This window comes from Pelophylax lessonae (assembly GCF_965119305.1).
Source record: "Pelophylax lessonae genome assembly, chromosome: 3".
Taxonomy (NCBI): Eukaryota; Metazoa; Chordata; class Amphibia; order Anura; family Ranidae; genus Pelophylax; species Pelophylax lessonae.
Window position 1 is genome coordinate 468,133,380 of NC_138770.1, and position 27,397 is coordinate 468,160,776.

At 44.2% G+C, this 27,397-nt stretch overlaps 1 protein-coding gene across 1 annotated transcript; it reads left to right on the forward strand.

Moving 5' to 3' along the window:
* The first annotated feature begins 3,275 nt into the window (after window positions 1-3,275).
* On the forward strand, window positions 3,276-27,172 carry DACT2 (dishevelled binding antagonist of beta catenin 2). The gene is made up of 4 exons (XM_082248928.1): window positions 3,276-3,542; window positions 15,897-15,999; window positions 19,234-19,503; window positions 25,508-27,172. Exons 1-4 carry the CDS (start codon window positions 3,378-3,380, stop codon window positions 27,163-27,165), a joined length of 2,196 nt encoding a protein of 731 aa, XP_082105054.1. The 5' UTR covers window positions 3,276-3,377; the 3' UTR covers window positions 27,166-27,172.
* Window positions 27,173-27,397: the final 225 nt, after the last annotated feature.

The following is a 27,397-nucleotide window of genomic DNA, read 5'->3' on the forward strand; positions in this document are numbered from 1 at the left end:
TAACTTATGATTGTATCTTAACTATTGATGGAAATCTACTTCCCCTGCGTGTGTCATATCGATTGAACTGTTATAGATCAATTATTCCTACATAGCTCAGTTTTGATCAAACTGAGTTGATCCATCACCGTGGAAAATTACTGATCATCTTGCGTCGATCAGCGACACTGAGATACTTCATTTATGAATGTGATTGTATCCCAATGGATCAGATTGTGAGATTGATTGGGACAAACAGAGATGTGATCGATAAATTTAGATTGTTCTTATAATATCTTAACCACTTGCCGACAGCCGCAAGTACATATATTGGTACGTCACTAGCCTGTGAGGCTCTGGGGAGCGAGCACACGCCGCCGGATGCGCGCTGCCGCTCGGTCACGGAACCCCCCCCCCGCGCGTGTGCACTCGCGATCGTCCGTTAGAGCCAGAGAAAGGCAGGCGGCTAATGTAAACAAGCCGCCTGTCATTCTCCCTTATGTAGGAATAGTTATCATACGGTTCTACTATGTAGGACCGTTGATCACTGTTCCTACACCTCAAGCCACAGCCAATCACAGTTAGAAACACGCCCCTAGGGACACACTTAACCCCTCCCTCTCCAAAAAAGTTAACCCCTTCACTGCCAGTGTCATTTTGCAGTAACAGTGCATATGTATAGCACTGATTACTGTAGTAATGTCACTGGTAACCCTAAAAGTGTCAAAAATGTCAGTCAAGGGTCCGATCTGTCCGCCGCAATGTCGCAGTACTGCAAAAAAAATCGCAGATCGCCGCCATTATGCGTTAAAAAAAAACAACAAAAATGACAAAAATCTTTCCCTTAGTTAGTAAACGCAAAAAACTTTTGCGCAAACCAATCAAAATTTTGCAATTTTGTTTACCAAAAATATGTAGCATAAAACAAATTGGCCTAAAATGTTAAAAAAGTTTGATTTTTACATTTTTTTTTGGGGAATTTCATATAAAAAAATTTGAAAAATATTGTTATTTTTGCAAAATTGACGCTCTTTTTTTGTTTATAGCGCATGATCAAAAAATCGCACAGGTGATCAAATACCACCAAAAGAAAGCTCTGTTTCTGGGAAAAAAGGACGTCAAATTCGTTTAGGTACAGCATCACACGACCGCGCAATTGTCCGTTAAATTCACGCAGTGCCGAATTGCAAAATAGGCCAGGTGGAAGGGGGTAAAATCTTCCGGGGCTTAAGTGGTTAAATAACAATTGAATCCCACTTCCCAGTGTGTGGCATATGGGTTAAATAGGTTGTTGACTATAGACCAATTATTCCTATCAGAAGAGATCAATAAAAAAGAAATGGATCATTTATTGAAGCGTGTATGACCACCCTAAAGCCTAGTACACGCGCAACGATTATCGGCCGACCGATCGTCCGTCTTTTGTCCAGAGTTGTGTTTTGTTGGTTGGAATGTGCCTAGACTGCACACTAATTTTCTCGCCCAACAAAATTCTACTTCAGAAGTGATGTCATGTGTTGGATTGCTTTCTTTGTGTTCTTTCTTCTCTGAGCATGCCCAGTCTTGCTCATAAGATTTTTCCCTGTCGAAATCTGTACTGACTGCACGAAAATCGGACGTGTTTTGACGGCGGAGAAAAATTTTATAGCCTGCACACCAGATTTTTTTCGGCCGAAAAGTTGGAGTCAGTTGTCAGAAGCATCATACTAACAAGCCGAAAATCGGCAGATCGGTTGTCGGACGAAAATTCCCTGCCGATTTTCGACGCGTGTGTACGAGGCTTTAGGCTCCCTTCACATCTAGGTGTTTTTGGGCAATTTTCTGCTTTAAGCCTCTGCTCTAAAAATGTCCAACAAGACAAATCCCATTAATTTCAATAGACCCTGTTCACATCTGAGCGTTCTGTCACTTCAAGCAAAACGCCCGCCACTCAAAAAAGTACATGAGCTTCTTTTTTGGCAGATTACAGGCGTTTTTATTTTTTTTCATTGGTTACTTGTCAACCGAACAACGCCTGCACAAAAACACCTGTAAAACGCCTAAAAATAACCCCTGTAAAACGTCTGTAAAAAAAGCAACACCTATATGTGAATGTAGCCTTAGGCCCTGCTCACACTTGGGTGTTTTTCAGCTCCTAAAACGCTCATCTCTGAAGTCTCAAAACGCCCAACAAGCAAAATCCCATTCATTTCAATGGCCCCTGTTCAGATCTGAGCATTTTGTCACCTGAAGCGAAACGCCTGAAGCTCACAAAAGTACATGAGCTTTTTTTGGCAGATTACAAGCGTTTCTGTTAGATGTCAATACCTGCCTCCAAACACCTTCAAAAAAACACCTGAAAAATGCCCCAAAAAAGCACCTGAGAAACGCCCAAAAAACGCCTAAAAATGATAAGCTCAGGTGTGAATGGAGCCGTAGGCCCTGTTCACACCTGAGCATTTTTCAGCCCATAAAATGCTCATCCGTGAAAATCCAAAATGCCCAACAATCAAAATCCTATTCATTTCAATGGCCCCTGTTCACATCTGAGTGTTTTGTCCCCTGAAGCAAAATGTCTGTAGCTCAAAAAAGTACAGGAGCTTCTTTTTGGGATGATCAAGAGCTGTTCTGGTCCCATAGAAATGCATTAAAACGCCATTATCAGAGTTTCACGGGCATTTTTCAACACACCCATTTTTTTACATACATCAAAACGCCTGCAAAAAACACCCCAAAAAACGCCCAACAAACGCCCAACAAACGTCAGAGAAACGCCCAAAAAACGCTCGAAAAAACGCCTACAAAAACGCCCAAAAAACGCCTGAAAGCGATACGCTCAGGTGTGAATACAGCCTTAGCCTGCAGGTGTGAATGGACAGCCCAAGGCGCCACGCACATTAATGCGTGAATTAGGTAGGAGTGCACGTTCCCGCAATGCTCAGGTGTAAATGAGGCCTGGAGGAGGTTGTACAATCAGATTGTAATATGTGTGTTGATCAATACTTTAGTGTCATTTTTCTTTTCCCAGCCCAATCAGTGCAGACAAGTTCTCAGTGCTTTTCCTATTGTCGGGGAAGTTTAGGTGATTGCAGTAAGCTGGAGCCATAAAAGAGGACTACTCTGGGACTGGTGGAGTGTGCTTGTAGTCTACTAGTTGTAGAGCTCAGTGGGGGGTGCTCAGGGACTAGAATAGGAATAAAGGAGAGGGAGGGATCACAGCAGTTTCGTTCAGGAAGGTGTCAAACATTAACATTGGGCAGCTTAGAAAAGTCACCCGACCAGTCCTGAGTGCAGACTGAATCGTGTCCTCCGGTCATTACAATAGAGATGACATCCTGCTCCAGCCTCCTGCTGGGGGGTCCTTCTTATTGTGTCCTTCATAGCAGACTATAGGGACTGAGGACTGAGGAAGGGACACCATGGCTGTCAGCTCCTGGGATCGCTGCAGGGTCAGGGAGAGAATACAAGCTGCACTGGCCGGACTACAGGAACTCCGCATCTTACAGGAGACACAGGGGAGGAGGGTGGCCACAGCGCTGGCTATGGGGGAGCACCTACCGCACTCTCTACTGCAGGACCATAAGGTAGGTTCACACCATGGATTCTCTTCTATCTGTACATTGTTAGAATGACTGGGGGGCTCCTATTAGTCTTTCTGTTTTAAAGTAGAACTAAAGGCATTTTTTTTACACCAGCCAAAATGCTGAAAAGCGATTCACAGTGGATTGCTGTTCAGAGTGCAGCTGCTGTCAGGTGTTCAGGAGGACCCCCCAACAGTGGCGTAGCGTGGGTTGTCAGCACCCGGGGCAAGGCAAGTAATTGGCGCCCCCTAACCCGCGGGATTTTAGCCCTTGAGTCTCTTCCACTAGATTAGTTAAAGAAACCCTTACCTCCTAAGCACATGTATTGTTTGTTATGAAAATACTGATGTAATTAAAGTAAAATGCATCTAAATACAAGTTTGAATGACCAGCGTGCCCCCTTTCAATGCAGAGAGACCAGCGTGCCCCCTTTCAATGCAGAATGACCAGCGTGCCCCCTTTCAACGCAGAATAACCAGCATGCCCCCTTTCAACGCAGAGATCCTCGTGCCCCCCTTCAGTGCAGAGAGACCAGTGTGCCCCCTTTCATTGCAGAGAGACTTACCTGCAGCGGTGGCTTCTCCTCAGTTCCCCACATCTTCTCGAGTCCTCCGCGTCTCCTCGAGTCCTCCCGCCTCCTCCTCAGCCAATGGCATGTGTTCGCCTTTCGGCCAATTAGGAAGCGGGTCTCGGACAAGCTTCCTGATTGGCCAGGAGGAGGATCCCTGTGACAATTGCGAATTTTCATTCGCTATTGTCACACAATGGGTGGGCTCGGGGTGCACTGCTCTGCACCCCGGGTCCACCCTTTTTTGAAGCCTATTAGAGCCTCTGGCTCTAATCAGGCGATTAAAAAAAAAAAAACCCACTCTGACAACGCCAGGCTGCTGACTCACTCGCTGCTAAACTGACTGAGCAGTGAGGAAAGGGGCATAGGTGGGGCTTGGCTTGCAACGCCACCCCACCCTACACCAATGGACAGGTAAGGCACAGTCCAGCCCCGTCCCGACCTGCCATTTTCATCCATAGGGCAGCCGCGCTGGACATCTCCCAGCCTAAAGATGGAGGCAGCCGCAGACAGTGTGTGAATTGTGTATGTCAGACAGACAGACACTGCGGATGCGCCCCCCCAGATGTTGCGCCCGGTGCGGCTGGCCCCCCCTGCACCCCCCACGCTACGCCACTGCCCCCCAACGCCTTTTTTAAATGTTATTTTCTCTGCCAAACAGCACTTTATAAAGAGGCACTGTTGGCACTATATAAATCCAGTATAATAATAATAATAATCATCATGCACTGCAACCGCGAGCCAAGCGCCTGACTTGCAGTGCGCCCCGTGGCTTTAGGCTCCCTTCACATCAGTACATGAGCTTCTTTTTTGGCAGATTAGAGCGTTTTTTTTTTTATTGGTCACTTGTCAACCTAAAAACGCCTGTACTAAAACATCTGAAAAAAAAATAGCAACGCCTAGGTGGGAATGTAGGCTCTTATGGTTCACACTACTCTGACTTGTCAGCGCTCCATGCTGTGCAATGGAACCGTTCTAATCAGAGCGACTCAAGTCGCTCCGACTTAGAAAAAGGTTCCTGCATTACTTTTGGGCTAAGTCGGAGCGACTTGCATTGACTTCTATTATGAGAAGTCATTTGCATGCCGCAATGAAGTCGTGATGCAAGGGCGACTTCAAAGTCGGGGCGACTTTGATTTGCCGCGGTGTTACGCTGTGTTCACATCTAGGCGTTTTTGGGCGATTTTTTGTTCTAAGCCTCTGCTCTATAAATGCCCAACAAGACAAATCCATTCATTTCAATGGCCCCTGTTCACATCTGAGCGTTCTGTCGCCTTAACCAGTTCTGGACTGGAAGGATTTGCCCCCTTAATCACCAGGCCGTTTTTTTGTGATTCGGCACTGCGTTACTTCATCAGACAATTGCGCAGTCGTGCGATGCTGTATCTAAAAAAAAATTGATGTCTTTTTCCCCCCACAAATAGAGCTTTCTTTTGGTGGTATTCGATCACCTGTGTGAGTTTTATTTTTTGCACTATAAACAAAAAAAATATAGCGACAATTCTGAAAAAAAAAAAAAAAAAAAAGTCACATTCTGCAATATGACATTCCCGAAAAAAAAAATCAAAAATCGAAAATTTTTCATCCTTTTAGGCCAATTTGTCTTCTGCTACATATTTTTGTTCTAAAAATCGCAATAAGCAAATTTTGATTGGTTTGCACAAAAGTTATTGTGTCTACAAACTAGGGGAAACATTTATGTCATTTTTTTTAATTTCATTTTTTTTTAAACTAGTAATAGTGGCGATCTGCAATTAATAGCGGGACTGCGACATAGCGGTGGACAGAACGGACCCCTAACTGACATTTTTGACACTTTTGGGGGGACCAGTGACATTACTACAGTAATCAGTGCTAAAAATATGCACTGTTACTGTAATAATGACACTGGCAGGGAAGGGGTTAACACAGGGGTGAATAAAGGGTTAAGTGTGAGCCTAGGGGAGTGTATTCTAACTGTATGGGAGAGGGGCTTGTGGAATCAACACAGAGACCTGTGATCCTAAACAGAAGGATCACAGGAGCTCTGTGATCATTCCAGAGAGAACAACGGTCTGCTGTGTTTACAACAGCTGCCCGTTGTTCTCTCTCAGCGGGGAGCGATCGCGGAAGCCCGGTGGCAATTGCGGCTGCTGGTCCTGTGGCTTGTCTTCCCTGCTGCCTAATGGGGGCGGGCACGCGTCCCCAGGAGCGCTCCTGCCAACTACCGTACAGGTAAGGCGGTTCCCGCAGCCGAGCCAGCCTGCCGCAGTATATCTGCGGCGGGCGGTTGGCAAGTGGTTAAGAGTGGAGTGCATTTTTTGCAATTTAATTTTTAATATTTTTTTTTTCTGTTCTTGCATCAATGGATAAATCTTGACATACACTTTGAAGTGACAATCTATACAATTCTCCTTTCCTCCTGCCCTGGCTGTTGTGCTAGGGAACTGACTAGTCAGTTTTTTAGTAAGATCAAAGGTACTTTGCAAGTGAATAAAAAAGAACTTCTGGAAAGGAAAACACTATAAATAAGCAATTCAAATTCTTGACTTTACCTGCAGCTTTTGAAGCAGGTGACAGGGTCTCTTTAAAGGAATATAGGATTTCATGGGAATATATGTTGAGGTTAAACAATCACTCCACTGGTCCTGAAAACAAATATTTTCTTCCAGATATTCTGCAAGAGCCGAGTTTGTAGTTTAGTGTTTGCTTGCATGGAAGTCGTTTATTTTGCTTGCACTAACCTTTAAATCCTAATGTTGACCATGCTTTCTATTGAACAAGCAGTGCTTTCACCAACATGTCACTCAATATGTTACTCATTACTCCTTAATAGTTAACTCAAGTAGAACTGAAGAGTTACTTGGAATTAAACTACTCATCTTTTTCTGTTCAACTGAACTGCAGGCAAATATTTAAAACACTCCACCAAGTTAAAGATTGACTAAAGGCTAAAGCCGGCCATACATGGATCAAATCTCAGACAGTTTAGCAGGTACCGGCCAAATTACGATCCATGTATGGGCACCCTGGATTTACAAAACTCGATCTACCGATCTACTTCTATACAGCCAGCCTGTTGGATAGATTCCGTGGTGCTGCCGGATATAGCCAGCATCTCTGGTCATTATGTTCTGATGGAGGTTCTATTTCCCTCAAATATTGTTCACAAATCTGTATAAATCTGTGTTAGTGAGCACTTCTCCTTTGCTGAGATAATCCATCCACCTCACAGGTGTGGCATATCAAGATGCTGATTGGACAGCATGATTATTGCACAGGCGTTCCTTAGGCTGGCCACAATAAAAGGCCACTCTAAAATGTGCAGTTTTATCACACAGCACAATGCCACAGATGTCGCAAATTTTGAGGGAGCGTGCAATTGGCATGCTGACTGTAGGGATGTCCACCAGAGCTGTTGCTCGTGAATTGAATGTTCAATTCTCTACCATAAGCAGTCTCCAAAGGCGTTTCAGAGAATTTGGCAGTACATCCAACCGGCCTCACAACTGCAGACCATGTGTAACCACACCAGCCCAGGACCTCCACATTCAGCATCTTCACCTCCGAGATCGTCTAAGACCAGCCACCCGGACAGCTGCTGCAACAATCGGTTTGCATAACCAAAGAATTTCTGCACAAACTGTCAGAAACCGTCTCAGGGAAGCTCATCTGCATGCTCGTCGTCCTCATCGGGGGTCTCCACCTGACTGCAGTGGGTCGTCGTAACTGACTTTGGTGGGCAAATGCTCACATTCGATGGCGTCTGGCACTTTGGAGAGGTGTTCTCTTCACGGATGAATCCCGGTTTTCACTGTACAGGGCAAATGGCAGAAAGCGTGTGTGGCGCCATGTGGGTGAGCAGTTTGCTGATGTCAACGTTGTGGATCGAGTGGCCCATGGTGGCGGTGGGGTTATGGTATGGGCAGGCGTATATTTTGGACAGCGAACACAGATGCATTTTATTGATGGCATTTTGAGTTCACAGAGAAACCATGAAGAGATCCTGAGGCCCATTGTTGTGCCATTCATCCACGACCATCACCCCATGTTGCAGCATGATAATGCACGGCCCCCTGTTGCAAGGATCTGTACACAATTCCTGGAAGCTGAAAACAACCCAGTTCTTGCATGGCCAGCATACTCACTGGACATGTCACCCATTAACCATGTTTGGGATGCTCTGGATCGCCATATACAACAGCGTGTTTCAGGTCCTGCAACTTCACACAGCAATTGAAGAAGAGTGGACCAACATTCCACAGGCCACAATCAACAACCTGGTCAACTCTATGTGAAGAAAATGTGTTGCACTGCATGAGGCAAATGGTGGTCACACCAGATAATTACTAGTTTTTGGAACCCCCCCCCCCCAATAGAGTAAAACTGCACATTTTAGAATGGCCTTTTATTGTGGCCAGTCTGAGGCCCCTTTCACACATACAGTCCGTTCAGTTCATCAGTTCAGTCACGTCAAATGTATCAGTTTTTCATCCGTTTTTCATCCGTTTTTCATCCGTTTTTCGTCAGTTGTCATCCGTTTTTCGTCAGTTGTTATCCGTTTTTCATCCGTTTTTCATCAGTTGTTATCCGTTTTTCATCCGTTGTCGTCCGTTTTTCATCCGTTGTCATCCGTTGTCATCAGTTGACATCAGTTTTTCATCCGTTGTCATCAGTTGACATCAGTTTTTCATCCGTTGTCATCCGTTTTTCATCCGATCCGTTTTTTTGACGGATGAAAAATAGGGCATTCATCCGTTCAAAAAAACGGACATTGACGGAAGTGGATGAAAACGGATGTTAACTGATGATCATCAGTTGTCATCCGTTTTTACATAGAGATGCATTGATGTCCGTTTTTCATCCATCAACGGATGGATGAAAAAACGGACAAACGGACAGCATGTGTGAAAGGGGCCTGAGGCACATCTGTGCAATAATCATGCTGTCTAATCAGCATCTTGATATACCACACCTGTGAGGTGGATGGATTATCTCAGCAAAGGAGAAGTGCTCACTAACACAGGTTTAGACAGATATTGGAGAGAAATAGGCCTTTTGTGTACATAGAAGAAGTCTTAGATCTTTGAGTGCAGCTCATGAAAAATGGGTGCAAAAACAAAAGTGTTGTGTTTTTAATTTTGTTCAGTGTAGTTATATTTTCTGCATTTAGGAATGCTTCCAGCTTTATTTACAATACAATCTACTGAGCTTTCCAGAGCCAGTTCTTGAGGGAGTCTATTCTACTTTTTCACAGCTCTTACTGAGAAGAAGCCTTTCCGTATGTGCAGGTTGAACAAAAACATAGTTTAGGTTTCCTCCACAGCTGCAGCTGTCAGAATACCTGAAAAGCGCGTGCATTAGATAAGATGCAGCAGCTGTTTGGCCTACAATTTTCTACCCGGCTCCTTGGAAGGTTCCTAAGAAAGGACTTCAGAGGTCCACGTTAGCAGAATAACCAATACTTAACAGGCAAAACAGTTCACATAAATTCATTCAATTATGTGTTTAGCTGTTAAAAAATATATAGATAAACAGAGGATACACTGTAGTCAGCTGCAGTTGCATATACAGTGTAACTTTTTTTTTATTTACACACAAATGCACAAAAGCCAAACTGAATTTAAAACTCAAAGTTTATATTTGCAACATTTTTGTTTAAACAAGAGTAGTTTCTATGTTATCAATTCCCTGAGTTACAAAACAAAATACACAAAAGGCTGACCATTGGACTCAATGTTAGAAAAATTGAAGGAACTTGGGGTTCTTATTTAAAACTGCATGATGCAAAATCTGGTTCAGCTCTCTTCTAAAGCATAGAAACCAATCAGCTTTCAGGTTTTATTGCGCTGAAGCTGAAGTTAGAAGTTGATTGGCTACAATGCACAGCTGCACCAGATTCAGAGTGATCCAGTTTTAGTAAATCTCCCCAGTGTTGCTTAACCTAGAGAAGGCTGCCAATCAAAAAATTCAGGGTGCAGGTATAGAGGGTATGTGTCAGAGTAGAAAGCAAAAAGTTTATAGTAACTTTGAAAGAGACAGAGATTCTTTTTAAACAAGAGGAATTTTATTTTTTCAACTCTGATTTATCAACTTTGCATTAAAAAACAATATATGCCATGCAGTATATTATGAGATAACATTTTATATATATATTAAAATGCTGATAATGCCCAAGATCACAGTTAAACTCTTTAATAAAGCTGAACTGAATTTTGGCTGGTCCCTGCTTAAGGGGCTGAATTCCGATCTATGCCAAGTCTGCTTCACAGCATGGCCCTTGTTATCACATAAACACTACAGCACAACTGATTGGCTCATTGTGCTGCTTCTCCCTCACTCAGTTTGAGCTCTGCTGTACACACCAGAATTTTAGCAGTGAATGGCCCTGCCTGCTCTTTTCTGCTTCATAAAAATCGATTGTATAGTCAACCTTTGTTGAAGGAGCCTCTTGGGAAAGTGTGAGCTGAAAGATCCAGGCATTTTTTGGGTATCTAAAAGCTGGCAGCATCGGGCGTCAAAATAAAATCTGTACTGTTAGCATGCATGGATTGGATGGATTGAAATTTTAATCAGTGATTGGTCTTCTCAAAGATTTACAAAACTTATGTCAAAAGCACATGTCAAAATATATTTGGACAATCACAGGCTGCAACCACTGATAAGTTTATTCTGACAGCAGCATCTACCATCATCATATGATCCCTCTGGTCCAATTCCTATTTAACAAACTGCAACCTAGGAGGGATGATTGCAGATTAGGAGAAGGGAATCACTGCAACTGTACATATGGATGGGTAATGTGTCTGAAAGTGGATCAGAAGGATCATGTGATAAACACACACACACATCATAGGTTGAACTGGATGGACTGATGTCTTTTTTCAACCTCACAAACTATGCAACTATGTAACTATGTGATCTGATTTAGAGACGGTTCACATAGGCGCGACCCGACTTGCCGGGGGGGCGACCTGTGAAGTCGCGGTGCACAGCTCGCACCGCGACCTCGGAGCGGCATGCACGGAGTTCATATCATTGAAGTCAATGCAGGTCGCTCCAGGTCGCCCCAAAGAAGCTCAGGACCCTTTTTCTAAGTCGGAGCGACTTGTGTCGCTCCTATTAGAACGGGTCCTGTGCTGCTCTATGGCAGGCGACCCACGGCAACTTGTCAGGCGACCAGGTCACCTGACAAGTCGCCCCAATGTGAACGGGGTCTTAATGACGTGACATTTTGTATATACTCTGGCTTTAACAATGTGCAACACAGTGGGGTTGATTTACCAAAGGCAAATAGACTGATCATTTTGCAAGGTCATTTTCCCAGAGTGTACTGAATGAATTTTAACTTTGCAAGATAATTTTTTGCTTAGCTAAGTGAATGAGGTGAAGCCCTGATGACTTCCATCATTCAATCATGTGCACGATAAAATACTGTTGTTTTTATTTTTCTTGAATGTGTTTGGATAATCTTTGCAAAGTGAAAATTCACCACATTAACTGGACTCCGGGGAAACTTCCTTAATAGAGTACAACTTTACTTGTCTTTCACTTTAACAGCCTTTTTACCTTGAAGTATAAATAAAGGCAATTTTTTTTTTTTTTTTGGACATAATGGAAATGGATTAGAACACTTGTCAATTTTTACTGCTGTCTGTGACCCGTCAGGGAGATTCATCCTCTATATTTGTCCTGTTTACCATTATCATTGAAAGTAAAAGAAAATCCCACATTTTGGGTTGTCCCCAGAAAAGTAATAGAGGGGAAATCTTTCAATGGGGACACTAGTTCTGGTGGCCTAGGGGGTCCCCAAGAAATCCCCTTCATTTGCAGGCATTTCCTCTCACTTCCTGTTTGGTTATAGGACAGGAAGTGAAGGGAAATCTACCCAATGGGACACAGATGGCGAACAAAAATATGACAGGGGTTATAACCCTCCCTTACTCTATCCAAAATAAAAAAAATGTTTTGCCTATAGTTCTACTTTAAGTAAATCAGCTCCAGTGTCTAGGAAAAACTTCAAAATTATTTAAAATATCCAAAGTGTTAGGTTCGTTTGTAATGTTAAAGCCAAGTTCCACCCAAATAGGAACTTCCGCTTATCTGATTGTTCCCCCCCCCCCCCCTCTGTCAGTACAAGTCCGGCCTCCCCCCTCCTCCTTCACCATTCAGAATGTGCAGCATGCTTTGTGCATGCGCAGTAGGGAATGGGCCATGAATCTAGAAAGCTTCACTGCCGGGTTCCCTTTCCAGCAATGGCGGTGGCAGCACCTGACGGCCGATGAAAACATCAGCTGGGGTGATGACATCAATGGATTCCAGGACAGGTAAGTGTCCTAATAATAAGGCCCCATGCACACGGGGCGTTTTTAACGCCACTGTAAGTAGCGTCAGGCATTTTCTTTTTGCAGCCTAAAAACGCACCTCCATGTTATTCTATGGCCTCATGCACACACAGACGTTTTTGAGCTGTAAGTGGCCTAGGCGTTTTTAAGCTGCAACAAGAACCCACGGCCAGCGCGTTCTGAGGACCAGCTGTAAAAATGTCTGACGCTGCTAAAGGCTGAATAACATTGCTATAATGTTGCTTAACGTGCGTTAAGCCACGTTATACGTTTTTTTTTCTTCCATTCAAAATCAATGGTTCCCTATGGGAGCCTATTGATTTGAATGGAAGTCGCACCGCAAGTCGGATCAGGATGATCCGAACTTGCGGGGCGACTTGCGCTGTGAGAATCTCGAGGGGGAACTCCACGCCAAAATGGAAAAAAACGGCGTGGGGGTCCCCCCCAGGTTCCAAACCAGGCCCTTCGGGTCTGGTATGGAATTTGAGGGTAGCCCCACGCCGAAAAAAACGGCATGGGGTCCCCCCCCAAAATCCATACCAGACCCTTATCCGAGCATGCAGCCCGGCAGGCCAGGAAAGGGAGGGGATGAGCGAGCGGCCCCACCCCCCCTGGACCACACCAGGCCACATGCCCTGAACATGGGGGGTGTTGGTGCTTTGGGGCGGGGGGGGCTCTGCACCCCCCCACCCCAAAGCACCCTGCCCCCATGTTGATGAGGACAAGGGCCTCATCCCCACAACCCTGGCCGGTGCTTGTGGGGGTCTGCGGGCAGGGGGCTCATCGGAATCTGGAAGCCCCCTTTAACAAGGGGGCCCCCCAGATCCCGGACCCCCTCCCTATGTGAATGGGTATGGGGTACACTGTACCCCTACCCATTCACCCCATAAAAGGCAGTGTATTTGAATAATAACAGGAGACGTTTTGAAAAAGTTTATTAAAAATCTTCATCCGGTCTTCTCCGCTTCGGTCTTCTCCACTCTGCTCTTCTGATCTTCTCCTCTCCGCTCTTCTGCTGTCCAATCTTCTGCTCTTTTGCTGTCCAATCTTCTGCTCTTTTGCTCTTGGCTCTTCTTCTTCCTCCGGTCCTCCTCCGACGATGTCTCCGGTGATTATGCTGCTCTCCGGTCTCTGCGGCTTAATATATAGCCATTAGGGGCGTGGCCGCCAGATGACGTCACCGGGAGACCCCGCCCCCTTATGTCACAGATGACGTCATCTGTGGCATAAGGGGGTGGGGCCTCCCGGTGATGTCATCAAGAGGCCACGCCCCTAATGGCTATATATTAAGCTGCAGAGACCGGCATTATCACCGGAGACATCGTCGGAGGAGGACCGGAGGAAGAAGAAGAGCCAAGAGCAAAAGAGCAGAAGATTGGACAGCAAAAGAGCAGAAGTTTGGACAGCAGAAGAGCGGAGAGGAGAAGATCAGAAGAGTAGAGTGGAGAAGACCGGAGCGGAGAAGACCGGATGAAGATTTTTAATAAACTTTTTCAAAACGTCTCCTGTCGTTATTCACATACACTGCCTTTTATGGGGTGAATGGGTAACAAGGGGGGCCCCCCATACCCATTCACATAGGGAGGGTGTCCGGGATCTGGGGGGCCCCCCTTGTTAAAGGGGGCTTCCAGATTCCGATGAGCCCCCTGCCCGCAGACGCCCACAACCACCGGCCATGGTTGTGGGGATGAAGCCCTTGTCCTCATCAACATTGGGGCAAGGTGCTTTGGGGTGGGGGGTGCAGAGCCCCCCCCGCCCCAAAGCACCAACACCCCCCATGTTGAGGGCATGTGGCCTGGTGTGGTCCGGGGGGGGGGGTGGGGCCGCTCGCTCGTCCCCTCCCCTTTCCTGGCCTGCCAGGCTGCATGCTCGGATAAGGGTCTGGTATGGATTTTGGGGGGGACCTCACGCCGTTTTATCTCAAATTCCATACCAGACCCGAAGGGCCTGGTTTGGAACCTGGGGGGGGATCCTCAAGCCGTTTTTTCCCATTTTGGCGTGGAGTTCCCCCTCAAGATTCTCACAGCGCAAGTCGGATCATCCTGATCCAACTTGCGGTGCGACTTCCATTCAAATCAATAGGCTCCCATAGGGAACCATTGATTTTGAATGGAGGCAGATAAAAACGCTGCTAAAAGCGACGTGGCAAAACGTGCAATAACGCTAATGGAAAAAGCTACTGAAAGCACGTTTTTACAGCTGCTTTTTCTGGCGTCAGAACTAGCTTTGACGCACTTTTTTTCTAACGCCCCGTGTGCATGGGGCCTAATTAAAGTCAGCAGCTACAGTATGTGTAGCTGGTGACTTTTAATTTTTTATTTCTGGGGGCAGAACTCCGTATTTATAGTTGTTAATATATAGGTGATGGGAAGTTTTTTGACAGTGAAAACACTAATGGCTGTTTTTATTCTTATAAAAATAATGCTGTTCATTGGTCAAAAAAAAGTTTGAATATGACAATTCTTTAAATTTGTGAAGTATAAAAAAAATAAGAATTTTTATGCCAGCCATACATAGATTGAAATTCATCCGGCTCAGCGGGGACCAGCTGCATTTCGATTCATGTCTGGGCACTGTTGGGGTTGCTTACTAAAACTGGAGAGTGCAAAATATGATGATCAGTTTTCAGGTTTGATTCTGAAAGCTTAAGGCTCCATTCACACTGGTGGTGCGCCCGATGGACTCAGTTTTGCTCAGCGGGGATCGATCTACTTCTGAAGTGATGTCATGTGTTGGTTTACTTTCCGTGTGTTTTTTTTTCTCTGAGCATGCCCAGTCTTGCTCATCAGATTTTTGTCTGCCGAAATCTGTACTGACTGACGGAAAATCGGCCGTTGTGTTGACGGCCAACAAAAATTTTATAGCATGCACACCAGATTTTTTTCAGCCGAAAAGTCGGAGTCGGTTGTCAGAAGCATCATACTAACAATCCGAAAAATGGCCGATCGGACGTTGGCCGAATATTCCTGGCCAATTAATCCATGCGTGTGTACGGGGCATTAGTGAACAAGCTGAAATTAGAAGCTGATTGGCTACCATGCACAGCTGCACCAGATTATAAGATTCTAAGTGCACCAGTTTTAGTAAATATACACCTGTGATTGTACTGAAGTCGATCAACTTCTGTATAACCACCCAAGTTGGGTTCTCCCTGATCAATCGGAGCCACAGACTGTAGCTAGCAGCAGTGATCAGTGTATGCTGATGGCGTGGAAGTGTCCCTGCTGTCAAAATACAAAGGCCCAGCGGGAGGATTCCCCCATCCACATCGAGCGGATGGGGGAATCGAGTGGATGAGGGAATGGAGTCTTTGTTTTTTTGTTTTTTTTTTCCTTCAGCCCACCGGTTAAACAAACTAAAATGAGTGATGTATGGCCTGCCTAGTGGAGTAAACCACCATTTAAGGGATGTTGTAAATAACTGTGCCATAAAAATTCTGGCTGACCTGTTTTTTGTTTGTTTTAGTCTCACTTGAGGAATTGCCTTGATCAGCAAATAAGTGCACACAAGTTAGATGGAGATAAATCATCAACAGAACATGTGGAAAGTGATAGCAGGCCGAGCTCAGGTAAGAAAACAGACCAGTAAAACCAGAGTTTGCTTTTGTGGTTGATAAGACAATTGTTAATTCGGGATTGACTTTAGTTAAGCCTAGTACACACAATCAGAAAATGGGACAAAAAATACCGCTTTTAACGTGATCAAATGATAATCTGATCATTAGTACAAAGCTTTGGAGAGCAGATCACGACAGTTCATGCAAAATTATCCCAAGGAACAAACATACATACATACATACCGAAACGTACAGCTTTCGTCTATTCAGTATAGTATTCGTCCGAAAAAATAAGAAGACCAAGACTACACATACTCAGAGACGACAGAATACATTACAACACAATACAACACATTACATCACTTCCGAGGCTGTATTCTACAGGAACTTTTCCTAACTTTAGTAACCTAGGAGGAAAAATAAAAACAAAAACAGACGATCGTCCGATATTCTCATTGTGTGTAGGAGGCTTTAGTCTGGATAGAAGATCCAGTATCCAGAAGGAAAAAACATTACTTATCAGTGTCTAAGTAGTGCTGTTCCTTTATCTTCTCTCCCTTTTCCCATTTTTTTGTATTTTGTACTCTGTAAAAGCATTTCCACTGCTCAGTGAACTTCTAAAGCAAGGAAGGATTTCCTTACCTCCTGTAGGGTGAAACTCGCTGTGCCCTCACTGAAGAGGTTAATTGCTTATTTAGGTCTAAGGGTCAAAGAAGATTCTTACCTGATCCTCCCCTCCCCTGTGCTGATAGACTGGTCCCTGCAGTGCTAGAATACAAAGGCTCAGCAGGAGGATTCCCCCCATCCGCATTGAGTGTGTTGATGGGGGAATCGGGTCCTTTTTTTATATTCCATCTACTGGTTAAAAAAATAAAGAATTATGTATGGACTGCCTTAGTGGAGTAAAGCTAAAAAAAAAGTAAAAAATGCTCCAAGGGCCTAAGGTCCTGACATCATCAAGAGTCCATAGCCCTGCATTGGATTTCGCCGAGAGAGGAGAGGAGGATCAGGTAAATTAAAGTGGTCGTAAAGGCAAAAGGTTTTTTACCTTCATGCATTCTATGCATGAAGGAAAAAAATCTTCTGTGTGCAGCAGCCTCCCCTAATACTTACCTGAGCCCCCTCTCGATCCAGTGATGTCCATGAGAGCCTTTCCTCTCCAGGGACTCACACTCCTCATTGGCTTTGGCAGCCATTGGTTCCCACTGCTGTCCATCACAGTCATCAACCAGTGAGCTAATAAGGAGATGAAGGGGGCAGGGCCGTGTCGTGGCTTCATGTGTGAATGGACTTTACAATCACTTTAGAGCCCATTCACATTAGCGCGACTTGTCAGCCTGACAAGTCGCGCTCGGTCGCAGTCCATTGATTAGCACAGGACCCGTTCTAATAGGAGCGACACAAGTCGCTCCGACTTAGAAAAAGGGTCCTGTACTACTTTGTGGCGACCTCGGAGCGACTTACATAGACTTCCATTATGTGAAGTCTCTGCAAGTCACGCTGAAGTCACGGTGCACAGCGGTGCACGCAACTTCACAGGTCGCCCCCCAAAGTCGCGTCGCGCTAGTCTGAATGGGCTCTTAAAGTGCTTTTATTGTCCTCTAGACTAAACAAAAGTGGGATAGGATACAAGTCTTGCTCACATGCAGTTATTGTTGTTTCTGTAGCTTTTATCCAAGCTTGGTTAGGTGATGGTTTGTCTGTTAGAATACCTTAGAAATCAGAAACTCTGTCATATCACTTTACCTGACCTATAGTGCATACAGTGCTGGGTCAAGGTTATCCAGCACCCAGGGCAAAGCTGCCAAACTGCGCCCCCCCCCCCCTTCCCTTAGGGTTAGGCTCAAGGCACCCCCATCCCTGCAATAAACCATTGTGCCCAGGGCAGCCATCCCTTCTGCCCACCCCTTGTCCCGGCCCTGAGTGCATATTAGATCATTTCTCCTCCTCAAAGCATGTTTTCGCTTTGAGTAATGTCACCAAACATGAAATCTATACTAATAGAACTCATTTTCAGTTTCAATTTATATTTCTTGTTTTCTGTTTGCAATATAAAAAAGATAAATGTTTTTTTGTAATCACATTTATCAATAGCGATAATATTTGTTCTGATAACAATAGAGTGAATTTAGGCCCCTTTCACACACTCTATTCGTCGGACGGACTCCGTTTTTGTCAGCGGGGGATCGATCCGCCGATCCCCCGCTGAGCAGGAGGATGACAGCTGTTCTCCGCACAGCTGTCAGAGCCCCATACATCTCTATGAGGGAAATCGGATGAGAACGGACCGCTGGACGGATGGAAAATAGGGTTTCCATCCGATGCCCCATAGGGATGCATGGGGGGACCGTCCAGATCCGCCTAAAAAACGGACAGTCGGATCTGAACGGTCCGCCTGTGTGAAAGAGCCCTAAGTCCTTGGCTCAGTCAGTAAACAGTCCAGGGGATTTGTTTTTTTTTGTATTTTATTTAAACTTGGATGGGAGAAGGGATGAGTGGTATACTCCAACTTGATAACTATGCACAATCTCGAGGACTTCTATCTGTATTGAATGAGGCAAGGCCGCTGCTTCACCCTGCCACTGAGGTGAAATGTTGAAAGACGAACTATGCGGTAGATTGCTCTTCAGGGTCTAACTTGGCACCCCCCTTTCTTGCTGACTGTGTGTGCTGACCTTCTGTCCACTAACTTCACTGTAGTGGTCCCCTTCCTGGGCAGATCCCTGGCAAGCTCCCTGGTACTCACGGACACTGTTTTTCCCAGGGAGCTCTGCCTTCAGCCCCACTGTCAGATTCCTCAGGACTTCTCTTGCTCAGCTCCACACCTAGCGCACTAGGCCGACTGCTTGTGAGCACCTTCCTCTCTGACAGGAGGAGAGACAGCCGTCACCCTCCTCCTGGGACCTGGCTTCCCGCCCAAAGACCACCCTGCCTCATGTGCTCTTGGCTTTTATGCCCAGGATGCACTTACTTGGTGCCCTCCACTGGGATTGCCACAAAAGCCTGCGTATCATTGGCCAGGTTTCCTCCACTGTCCAACAGGCCTCCCTAATGGATTCAGTGGGGACACTCCCTCAGACCAGATGAATACACACTGAACACAATGAGCAGGCCTAACTAAAGATCAGGCTCCCCTGATAAGCAGATGGAGCAAAACAAATGCTTTTACCTAGCACCTGTCTTTATATATATATCGAATTAAAACAATTACTACAAAAACACTAAATATCTATTATTTTCCAACAGGTTTTTATGAACTGAGTGATTTGAGTTCCTGTTCTATATCCAATTCTTGCACATCTGTATGTAGTGAATGTTTGCCATCAGCCTGCAAGGGTGTAAAGCCTTGTTCTCAAAAATGTGGAAACATTTTCAAAATCTCCCGACCAAGATCAACAGATGAAAAATCGATGTGTGCTTCGCCTGATGTTTCTACCAGAGATACCCATGAGAGAAGAACAACTTCTGGTCCCTCAAATATCCAAGGGAAAGGAAGCCAAAGACCCGTCTCAACTGGTAAGAAAATTAGGGAATAATAATGTTATTATGTTCAAGGCCTCATGCACACTGGTTTCTTGGAAGCGCCGTTTATCCCCCAGGAGAAAATCAGCCTTATAAACTCACCTAAGTTGCATTTTTAATAAAGAGTTTAACCACTTAAAGTGTTTGTTAACCTAAAAAAGAAAAAAAAAATACCCTTCAAGCATGTTATACAGCACAGTGGTTGTGATGTATAATTTGGCCCCTTCTTTCACTTAAAATACCTGGCTGATCCTGCCTGGCTATACCCTCCCCTCTGTAAACTGACCACGGTGTCAAGGCTCACCAGCAATGATATACCGTGGTCAGTTTACCTGCATCCGTCATCCGCAACCCTCCTGTCCTCTCTCCCCCCTCCCTCCCTGCCTGTCTGCTCCGGTGTCAGTGCCCGCCCCCTTCCCTCCTGCTGCTGTAGTTTCATTTAATGTTTTATCCCATTTCGTCTGTTTAATAACCCTGTGTGCCCCTGTGTCTGTGTTTTATAAAAAATAAGCCGTTCCTTACCAGTTTTCAGAGCACTGATCACCGCTCACGTCACCTGCTGGCTCTCTCCTCTTCCCCTCCCAACTGACATCAGCGGGGGAAATCCTCAGCTCTGCCCACTGCAGCTGTCAGACAGGGAGATTAGAGAGCTGACTGATGACGTGAGCGGTGATCGGCACTCTGAAAACTGGTAAAGAGGCTTTTTTTTTTTTATAACACAGACACGGGCACACAGGGTTATTAAACTTACAGGATGGGATAAAGTGGCTTAACAACCACTTTAAAAGAATTGCAAAGGCCGAAGGTTTTTTTTTTTTTTTTTTATCTTAATGCCCTCTATACTCTTTAAAAAAAAATTTTTTTGATCACTTTTATTCCTATCACAAGGAATGTAAACATCCTTTGTAAAAGAAATAAGTAGGACAGGGCCTCTTTAATGTGAGATCTGGGGTCAAAAAGACCTCAGATTTCACATTAACACTTAAAAGCAATAGAAGAAAAAAAATATTTTTTTTTAACATGAAAAAAGTGGGCCCTTTAAGGCCGGGGGGCAGAAGTGATGAGTGGGGGCCATCCTGCCCATCTGTACATGGGTTTGGATTGCTTCCGCCGCTGCCGATCTCTTCTGTAAGTGGCGGAAACGACCGGGGAACTGTGGGAGGGGGATGGGCACTTCTCCCGCTGCCCATCAAAGTGATCTCGTGGCAAACCCTCTGCTGGGACAACTTTTATATTAAAGTGGACCGCTCGCTGTTTAGAAATATACATCTATCTGCGTTTTTTTAACATCAAAGTGGCAATGTAAATACACGGTGGGCGGTCCAGGAAGAGTTTAACAGAGTTTGGGAGTTATTTATTTAATTGGCCAGAATTTTATTTTATTCTGGCCATTGAAATAAATAAACGCTGAAGTGCTAAATGTGCCAAGGGTTTATTCGAATTTATGTGCATTTTTCAGCATTCATCGTTTTTTGCGGTCAGAAGAATTGCTCTTGAATGCAATTTTAGGGCATGGAGACAGCAGCCCGCAAACTACCCTGCTGATAAACTGCTAAAAATGTCCATGGACACAAAGGATACCATAGAGGGGAGTTCAGGCACTGTTATAAAACCGCTCAAACTCACAAAGACACGACAGCAGCAGTGTGCATGAGGCCTAAAGACAAAGGGGTTATTTTTCTAGACAAATAGGCTGTTCACTTTGTAAGGGAATTTTCTCTTGGCCTAAATAAAAAGGATGACTTCAACCATCCAATTATATGTAAGCAAAATACTGTTTAATAATTTTCCTTTGCACATGACTTTGCAAGGGAAAATTCTCTTGCAAAGTGAACAGCCTATTTGATTTTAGTAAATCAACCCCAATGTTTCAATTTGTTATTATTATTATTATTATTATTATTGGTAAGTTCTGGTATGCTTTTTATAAAAAATACTGAAAATAAATACACTCGCTCCCTTGAAGCTCATATTTGATGCTATGTTGGTAAATCTATCAAAAATATTTTCTATTGATCGACTTCATGTAAACTTTCAAGGCTGCCCCTTGGCTGTGATCTATGTACAACATTCACTACTGTTTGAAATAGCAATATAGCAACCCTGTCACTCTACAAAAGGAATGAAAGCAATTCTGTAAAAGAATGCCTTGCCAGTGCCACCGAATGCCTCTCAGACCCTGAGAAATCTTTTGATGAAATCCACAGGGAAATTGATATTTGTGGAAGTGTCAATCCCATGGGTCCCCCTGCTGACATATACATACTGTATGTCATTACAGGACTCAGCAGTAACATGGAGGTCAGCAGGATGAACCACTGAAAGCTGTGGGGGACCCTGGAAATGAAGACTGCCAGAAGTGTGCTTCAGTAGAAGATTTCTCAGAATCGGAGCTGCATTTGGTGGCTTAAGCAGTGGGAAAGGAGTCATTACAGTTTGTTTGTTTTTTACAGGTATGCCTACTAGATTCAGTTACGTTTGTGTAGTGACTGGTTTACTTTAGGTTGAATTAAAAGGGACTCTGTCATGAAAGATTCTAGAGGTTGCCTTTGCTGATCTCTCCTTTTGGGAATGCTAATTCCCTGGCTGTCATTCTGATACTTTGGCTTTAATGTTGTCTAAGCTGCCGACACAAAACAGACACACAGTAGCTCACAAAAGTAAGTTTTGTAAATATTTTATTATATCTTTTCATGTGACAACACTGAAGAAATGACACTTTGCTACAATGTAAAGTAGTGAGTGTACAGCTTGTATAACAGTGTACATTTGCTGTCACCTCAAAATAACTCAACACACAGCCATTAGTGTCTAAACCCCTGGCAAAAAAAGTGAGTACACCCCTGGGTGAAAATGTCCAAATTGGGCCCAATGAGCAATTTTCCCTCCCTGGTGTCATGTGACTCGCTAGTGTTACAAGGTTTCAGGTGTGAATGGGGTGCAGGTGTGTTAAATCTGGTGTTATCGCTCTCACTCTCTCATACTGGTCACTGGAAGTTCAACATGGCACCTCACGGCAAAGAACTCTGAGTATCTGAAAAAAAAGAATTGTTGCTCTACATAAAGATGGCCTAGGCTATAAGAAGATTGCCAAGACTCTAAAACCGAGCTGCAGCACGGTGGCTATGGCCATACAGCAGTTTAACAGGACAGGTTCCACTCAGAACAGGCCTCGCCATGGTCGACCAAAGAAGTTGAGTGCAAGTGCTCAGCGTCATATCCAGAGGTTGTCTTTGGGAAATAGACATATGAGTGCTGCCAGCATTGCTGCAGAGGTTGAAGGGGAGGGGGTTAACCTGTCAGTGCTCAGACCATACGCCGCACAATGCATCAAATTGGTCTGCATGGCTGTCATCCCAGAAGGAAGCCTCTTCTAAAGATGATGCACAAGAAAGCCTGCAAACAGTTTGCTGAAGACAAGCAGACTAAGGACATGGATTACTGAAACCATGTCCTGTGGTCTGATGAGACCAAGATAAACTTATTTGGCTCAAATTGTGTCAAGCGTGTGTGGTGGCAACCAGGTGAGGAGTACTAAAACAAGTGTGTCTTGCCTACAGTCAAGCATGGTGGTGGGAGTGACATGGTCTGGGGCTGCATGAGTGCTGCCGGCACTGGGGAGCTACAGTTCATTGAGGGAACCATTAATGTCAACATGTACTGTGACAAACTGAAACAGAGCATAATCCCCTCCCTTCAGAGACTGGGCCCTAGGGCAGTATTGCAACATGATAACAACCCCAAACACACCTCCAAGATGACCACTGCCTTGCTAAAGAAGCTGAGGGTAAAGGTGATGGACTGGCCAAGCATGTCTCCAGACCTAAACTCTATTGATCATCTGTGGGGCATCCTCAAACAGAAGATGGAGGAGCGCAAGGTCTCTAACATCCACCAGCTCTGTGATGTCATCGTGGAGGAGTGGAAGAGGACTCAAATGGCAACCTGTTAAGCTCTGGTAAACTTAATGCCCAAGAGGGTTAAGGCAGTGCTGGAAAATAATGGTGGCCACACAAAATATTGACACTTTGGGTCCAATTTGGACATTTTCACTTAGTGTTGTACTTACTTTTGTTGCCATCGGTTTAGACATTAATGGCTGTGTGTTGAGTTATTTTGAGTTATTTTGAGGGGACAGAAAATTTACACTGTTATACAAGCTGTACACTCACTACTTTACATTGTAGCAAAGTGTAATTTCTTCAGTGTTGTCACATGAAAAGATATAATAAAATATTTACAAAAATGTGAGGGGTGTACTCACTTTTGTGAGATACGGTAAAACTCTGACATTTTTCTTACATCGATTTACATCATGTTTACTAGGACAGATACTCAGAACTTCAGGAAATACTCCCTGCTTTTTTAAACAATCTTGCAGGTTGTTTTTGCATCTATTGGAAATTAGGCCTGCAGAGGTGAAAAATAGAGAAAGATTAGGCTTAAAGCAGAAATTCATCCCAAAGGGGAAGTTCTGCTTTATGTTCTCCTTCCCTGGCCTCTAACACATTTGGCACATGATTATTTTTTTTTTTTTGGGGGGGGGGGCGTGTACCTAGTTTAGATTGGTACCTGCTCCCACTTCTGCTCGGATTGTCTAGGCCAGTGGTCCTCAACCCTGGCTTACAGGGCCCACTAACAGGCCAGGTTTGCAAGATAACTGAAATACATCCCAGGTGATATAATTTGCTGCTCAGTGATTGCAGTACTCTAGTCTGCATCTCCCCAAGGTAATACTTAAAATCTGGCCTGTTAGTGGGCCGTGAGGACCGGAGTTGAGGACCACTGGTCTAGGCAATCTGAGTGGAAGTTCAACACTCTTCTCTCTTTGTCCGCAGCCTTCTGGAACAAATCACAGGTCCCAGAAGGCTGCAGGAGCATTCACCTGCACATGCGAAGTGGGAAGAAGGCTGTGAAGCTGCAAGGAGTCATAGTCAGCTGCCCACAGTAAACATGCTGACACCAGACACTCAAAGACCAGCGAAGAGCCGGCCTGGGTCAGGATGGCGCTGGATCCCTGGACAAGTGTGCTTTTATTAAAAGTGATTTATGGTTTCTTTCTAGTGTGAAGCGACTCTGTCAAAATTTAAAAAGAATAAATGCCTGTTCTGTAGACTGCAGCACCGATCATCTGTGTCTTGAAGAGCTAGGGTTGAATGCCTGGTCTCTAGCAAAGTGCTGTGGTTCCTCCCACCAGTTCCATGTCACTACTTTCTCCTGTAGTGACATAATGTTCACTAAAGAAAACCACGGTGTGCTGAGGCGGACCGGGCATCCAGCACAACCAGAAGTGTTGGTTGTTGAAGATTCATCAGCAAGCCTATCTTTTCTACAGAGTGAAGATTGGCAGCATAGGCAGCACACTTTTTAGTTGTTTTCCTTGTAGGCAGGGCTTGTGTTTTTCTGAAATAGTGACATTGTTGCATTCAGCAATGCTTTTAACCACTACCCGTACGTCGTCGGACTTTCAGTGGTTATACTGGGATGATGCCTCACCCCAGTATAGTTCTTTTTAGAGCCAGCAGACGGCTCTCTTGTAATGGCAATTGGAGCAGGTAATCAGCTGCTTTATTGCTATTCCAAGCAGCAGGAGGGTACGCCCCCCCTCCCCACCCCCGCGGACTTCCACATCCCTCTCTGGCTTTCCCGTCACACCAAACTGTACCATTGTAATTATGCAAATAAGATAATACTTGAAGTTCAGCTTTAATAGATTGTGATGACATGAAGAAAAGCAAAATAGCACTGCCAGAAAGCTGACCACACTGGGATGGAGGAAAGCGGGGGGACTGACAGGATCACTAGGTATTTCACACAGAGAAAGTAATACTAAGTAATATTTTAAACATGAGTACATGGTACAACAGACACACATCTGGAATATGAAATGCTGGGGTAACAACTCATGAAAAGTGTGAGACACAAAGTTCTATTTTTATTATTTAGTGATTCCTGGCATTTTTATATGTTTTGATGACCTTCTGCATTTAAATTATAGGAGACCTTGAAAGATTCATACAAATGTACCATGGATTTCAAATCAATAGTGACCATAAAAGCAAGTCAACGTTTGACATCAAAGGTGATATAAACTTTCAATGCATGGATCCAAAGTATCAGACTGACCTTGTTTCCAAAAACAGAAATGAAATCTACACATATCCAAGTCCTCTCCACGCTGTTGCTTTACAGAGTCCTTTATTTCCACTGTCCACGGGATCACAAAAGTATTCCACAGAGAACGACTCTAAAAATATGTTTGAGCTGTCACCAGGACCTGGTTTGTCTGCAGAAATGGAACCAAAGGGCAATCTAAACAAATTGCTGGAAGTAATAAAGTGCCAAGGAACTGAGAAACTTGAATGTATTCCAGAAACCACCAAAAAGATTCAGCCAGCTCTTCCACACAAGGAACCTATCCTACAGCATTGCCCTACCAGCGTAAACATTAGCATTTTCCAAAGGCAAAAGCAGGTTTCTGCAATAGAATGGGAAATGAACGAGCAGGAACACACTAGTAAAATAGAATTTAAGTCAAATGAAGATGCCAAACACAATCCTATTAATAGTGAGAAGCTGAACGTCACCCTTCCAGTTCCATCAGGAAATCCATACCTCTCTACTAGTCATCTAAGTTCAATATATCAAAACCAGCTAATAAGCTTAAATAATATTGCAAAGAAAGCACTGAAAGCTTCTGATCAAGCGATATCACATACATCACCCAAAGTGCACAGTCCTATAAAAGGAGTACATACAACTAAGAATTTTGTACAATGTGAGTTTGTTCAAGCTAAGTTCATTCCTGCAGAGTCCCGCCAAGTTAAAATAACAGTTTCTACTTCTAAAAATATATTATTAAATGGAAAAAGAAGAAACAGTGAAAAAACATCTAGCCCTGTACATATAGTAGAACAGCCAAAACTAAAAGAATGCATAAGGTTAAAAGATGAATGTACTGAGCATTGTAAATCAAAGGCGGGCAGAAAACGATCAACAAAAAGACCAACTTTTCTTGTTGCTGCAGCCCATAGGTCCTATTCAAAAGACAGTTTATATTCTGATCGGTGTAGAAATCCATCATTTATATCCAAATCTCAGGCTGATGTTTCCTCAAAGACTTTATATTCCCCCAGAATAATGGAGGATCATAACCACATGGCACACCATTGGCAGTCAGCAGTACATAATTCTGATAAAAAACATCATTGTCATTTTTACAGAAGTCCCCAAACTGCCGGGGTCCAAAACAGGACACCAATGAAAAAGGCTGGGTCTTATAGGTACATAGACATAAATGATGAAAGTGAGTCTGAATATTCAGGTGAGTGTGCCTCTCTCTTTCACTCCACTATTGTAGACACAAGCGATGAGGTATCCAGTAAGTACACCGCCAATCGATTTGGAGACTTGGGATCCAGTGATAGTGACTCAACGATTACTACCAGTGATAGTAGCCTTTCTTTGAAATGTGAGAGCCTGAATGTGATTGAACTGAAGTGGACTGCTAATACCTCTAAAGCACCAGCAGCTACCAAACTGAACAGACATTCACAGCCAGAACCTATGGTTTGTCGCATCAAAGCTTCCAAAGCATTAAAGAAAAAAATCAGGAGGTTCCATCCAGCGTCTTTAAAAATTATAACTATGATGTGAAACTGTTTGCAAACCTGTCTGTAACCACTAAAGTACGAGGCCTATTTCTGACGTTTGTTGTTTACAAGTTAAAATCAGTATTTGTTGCTAGAAAATTACTTAAATTAAACATTATATATTTTTTTCGCAAAAACCCTAGAGAATAAAATGAAGAACCTTGCAATACTTTATGTCACACTGTATTTGCGCAGCGGTCTTACAAACGCAATTTGTTTTTGGAAAAAATACACTT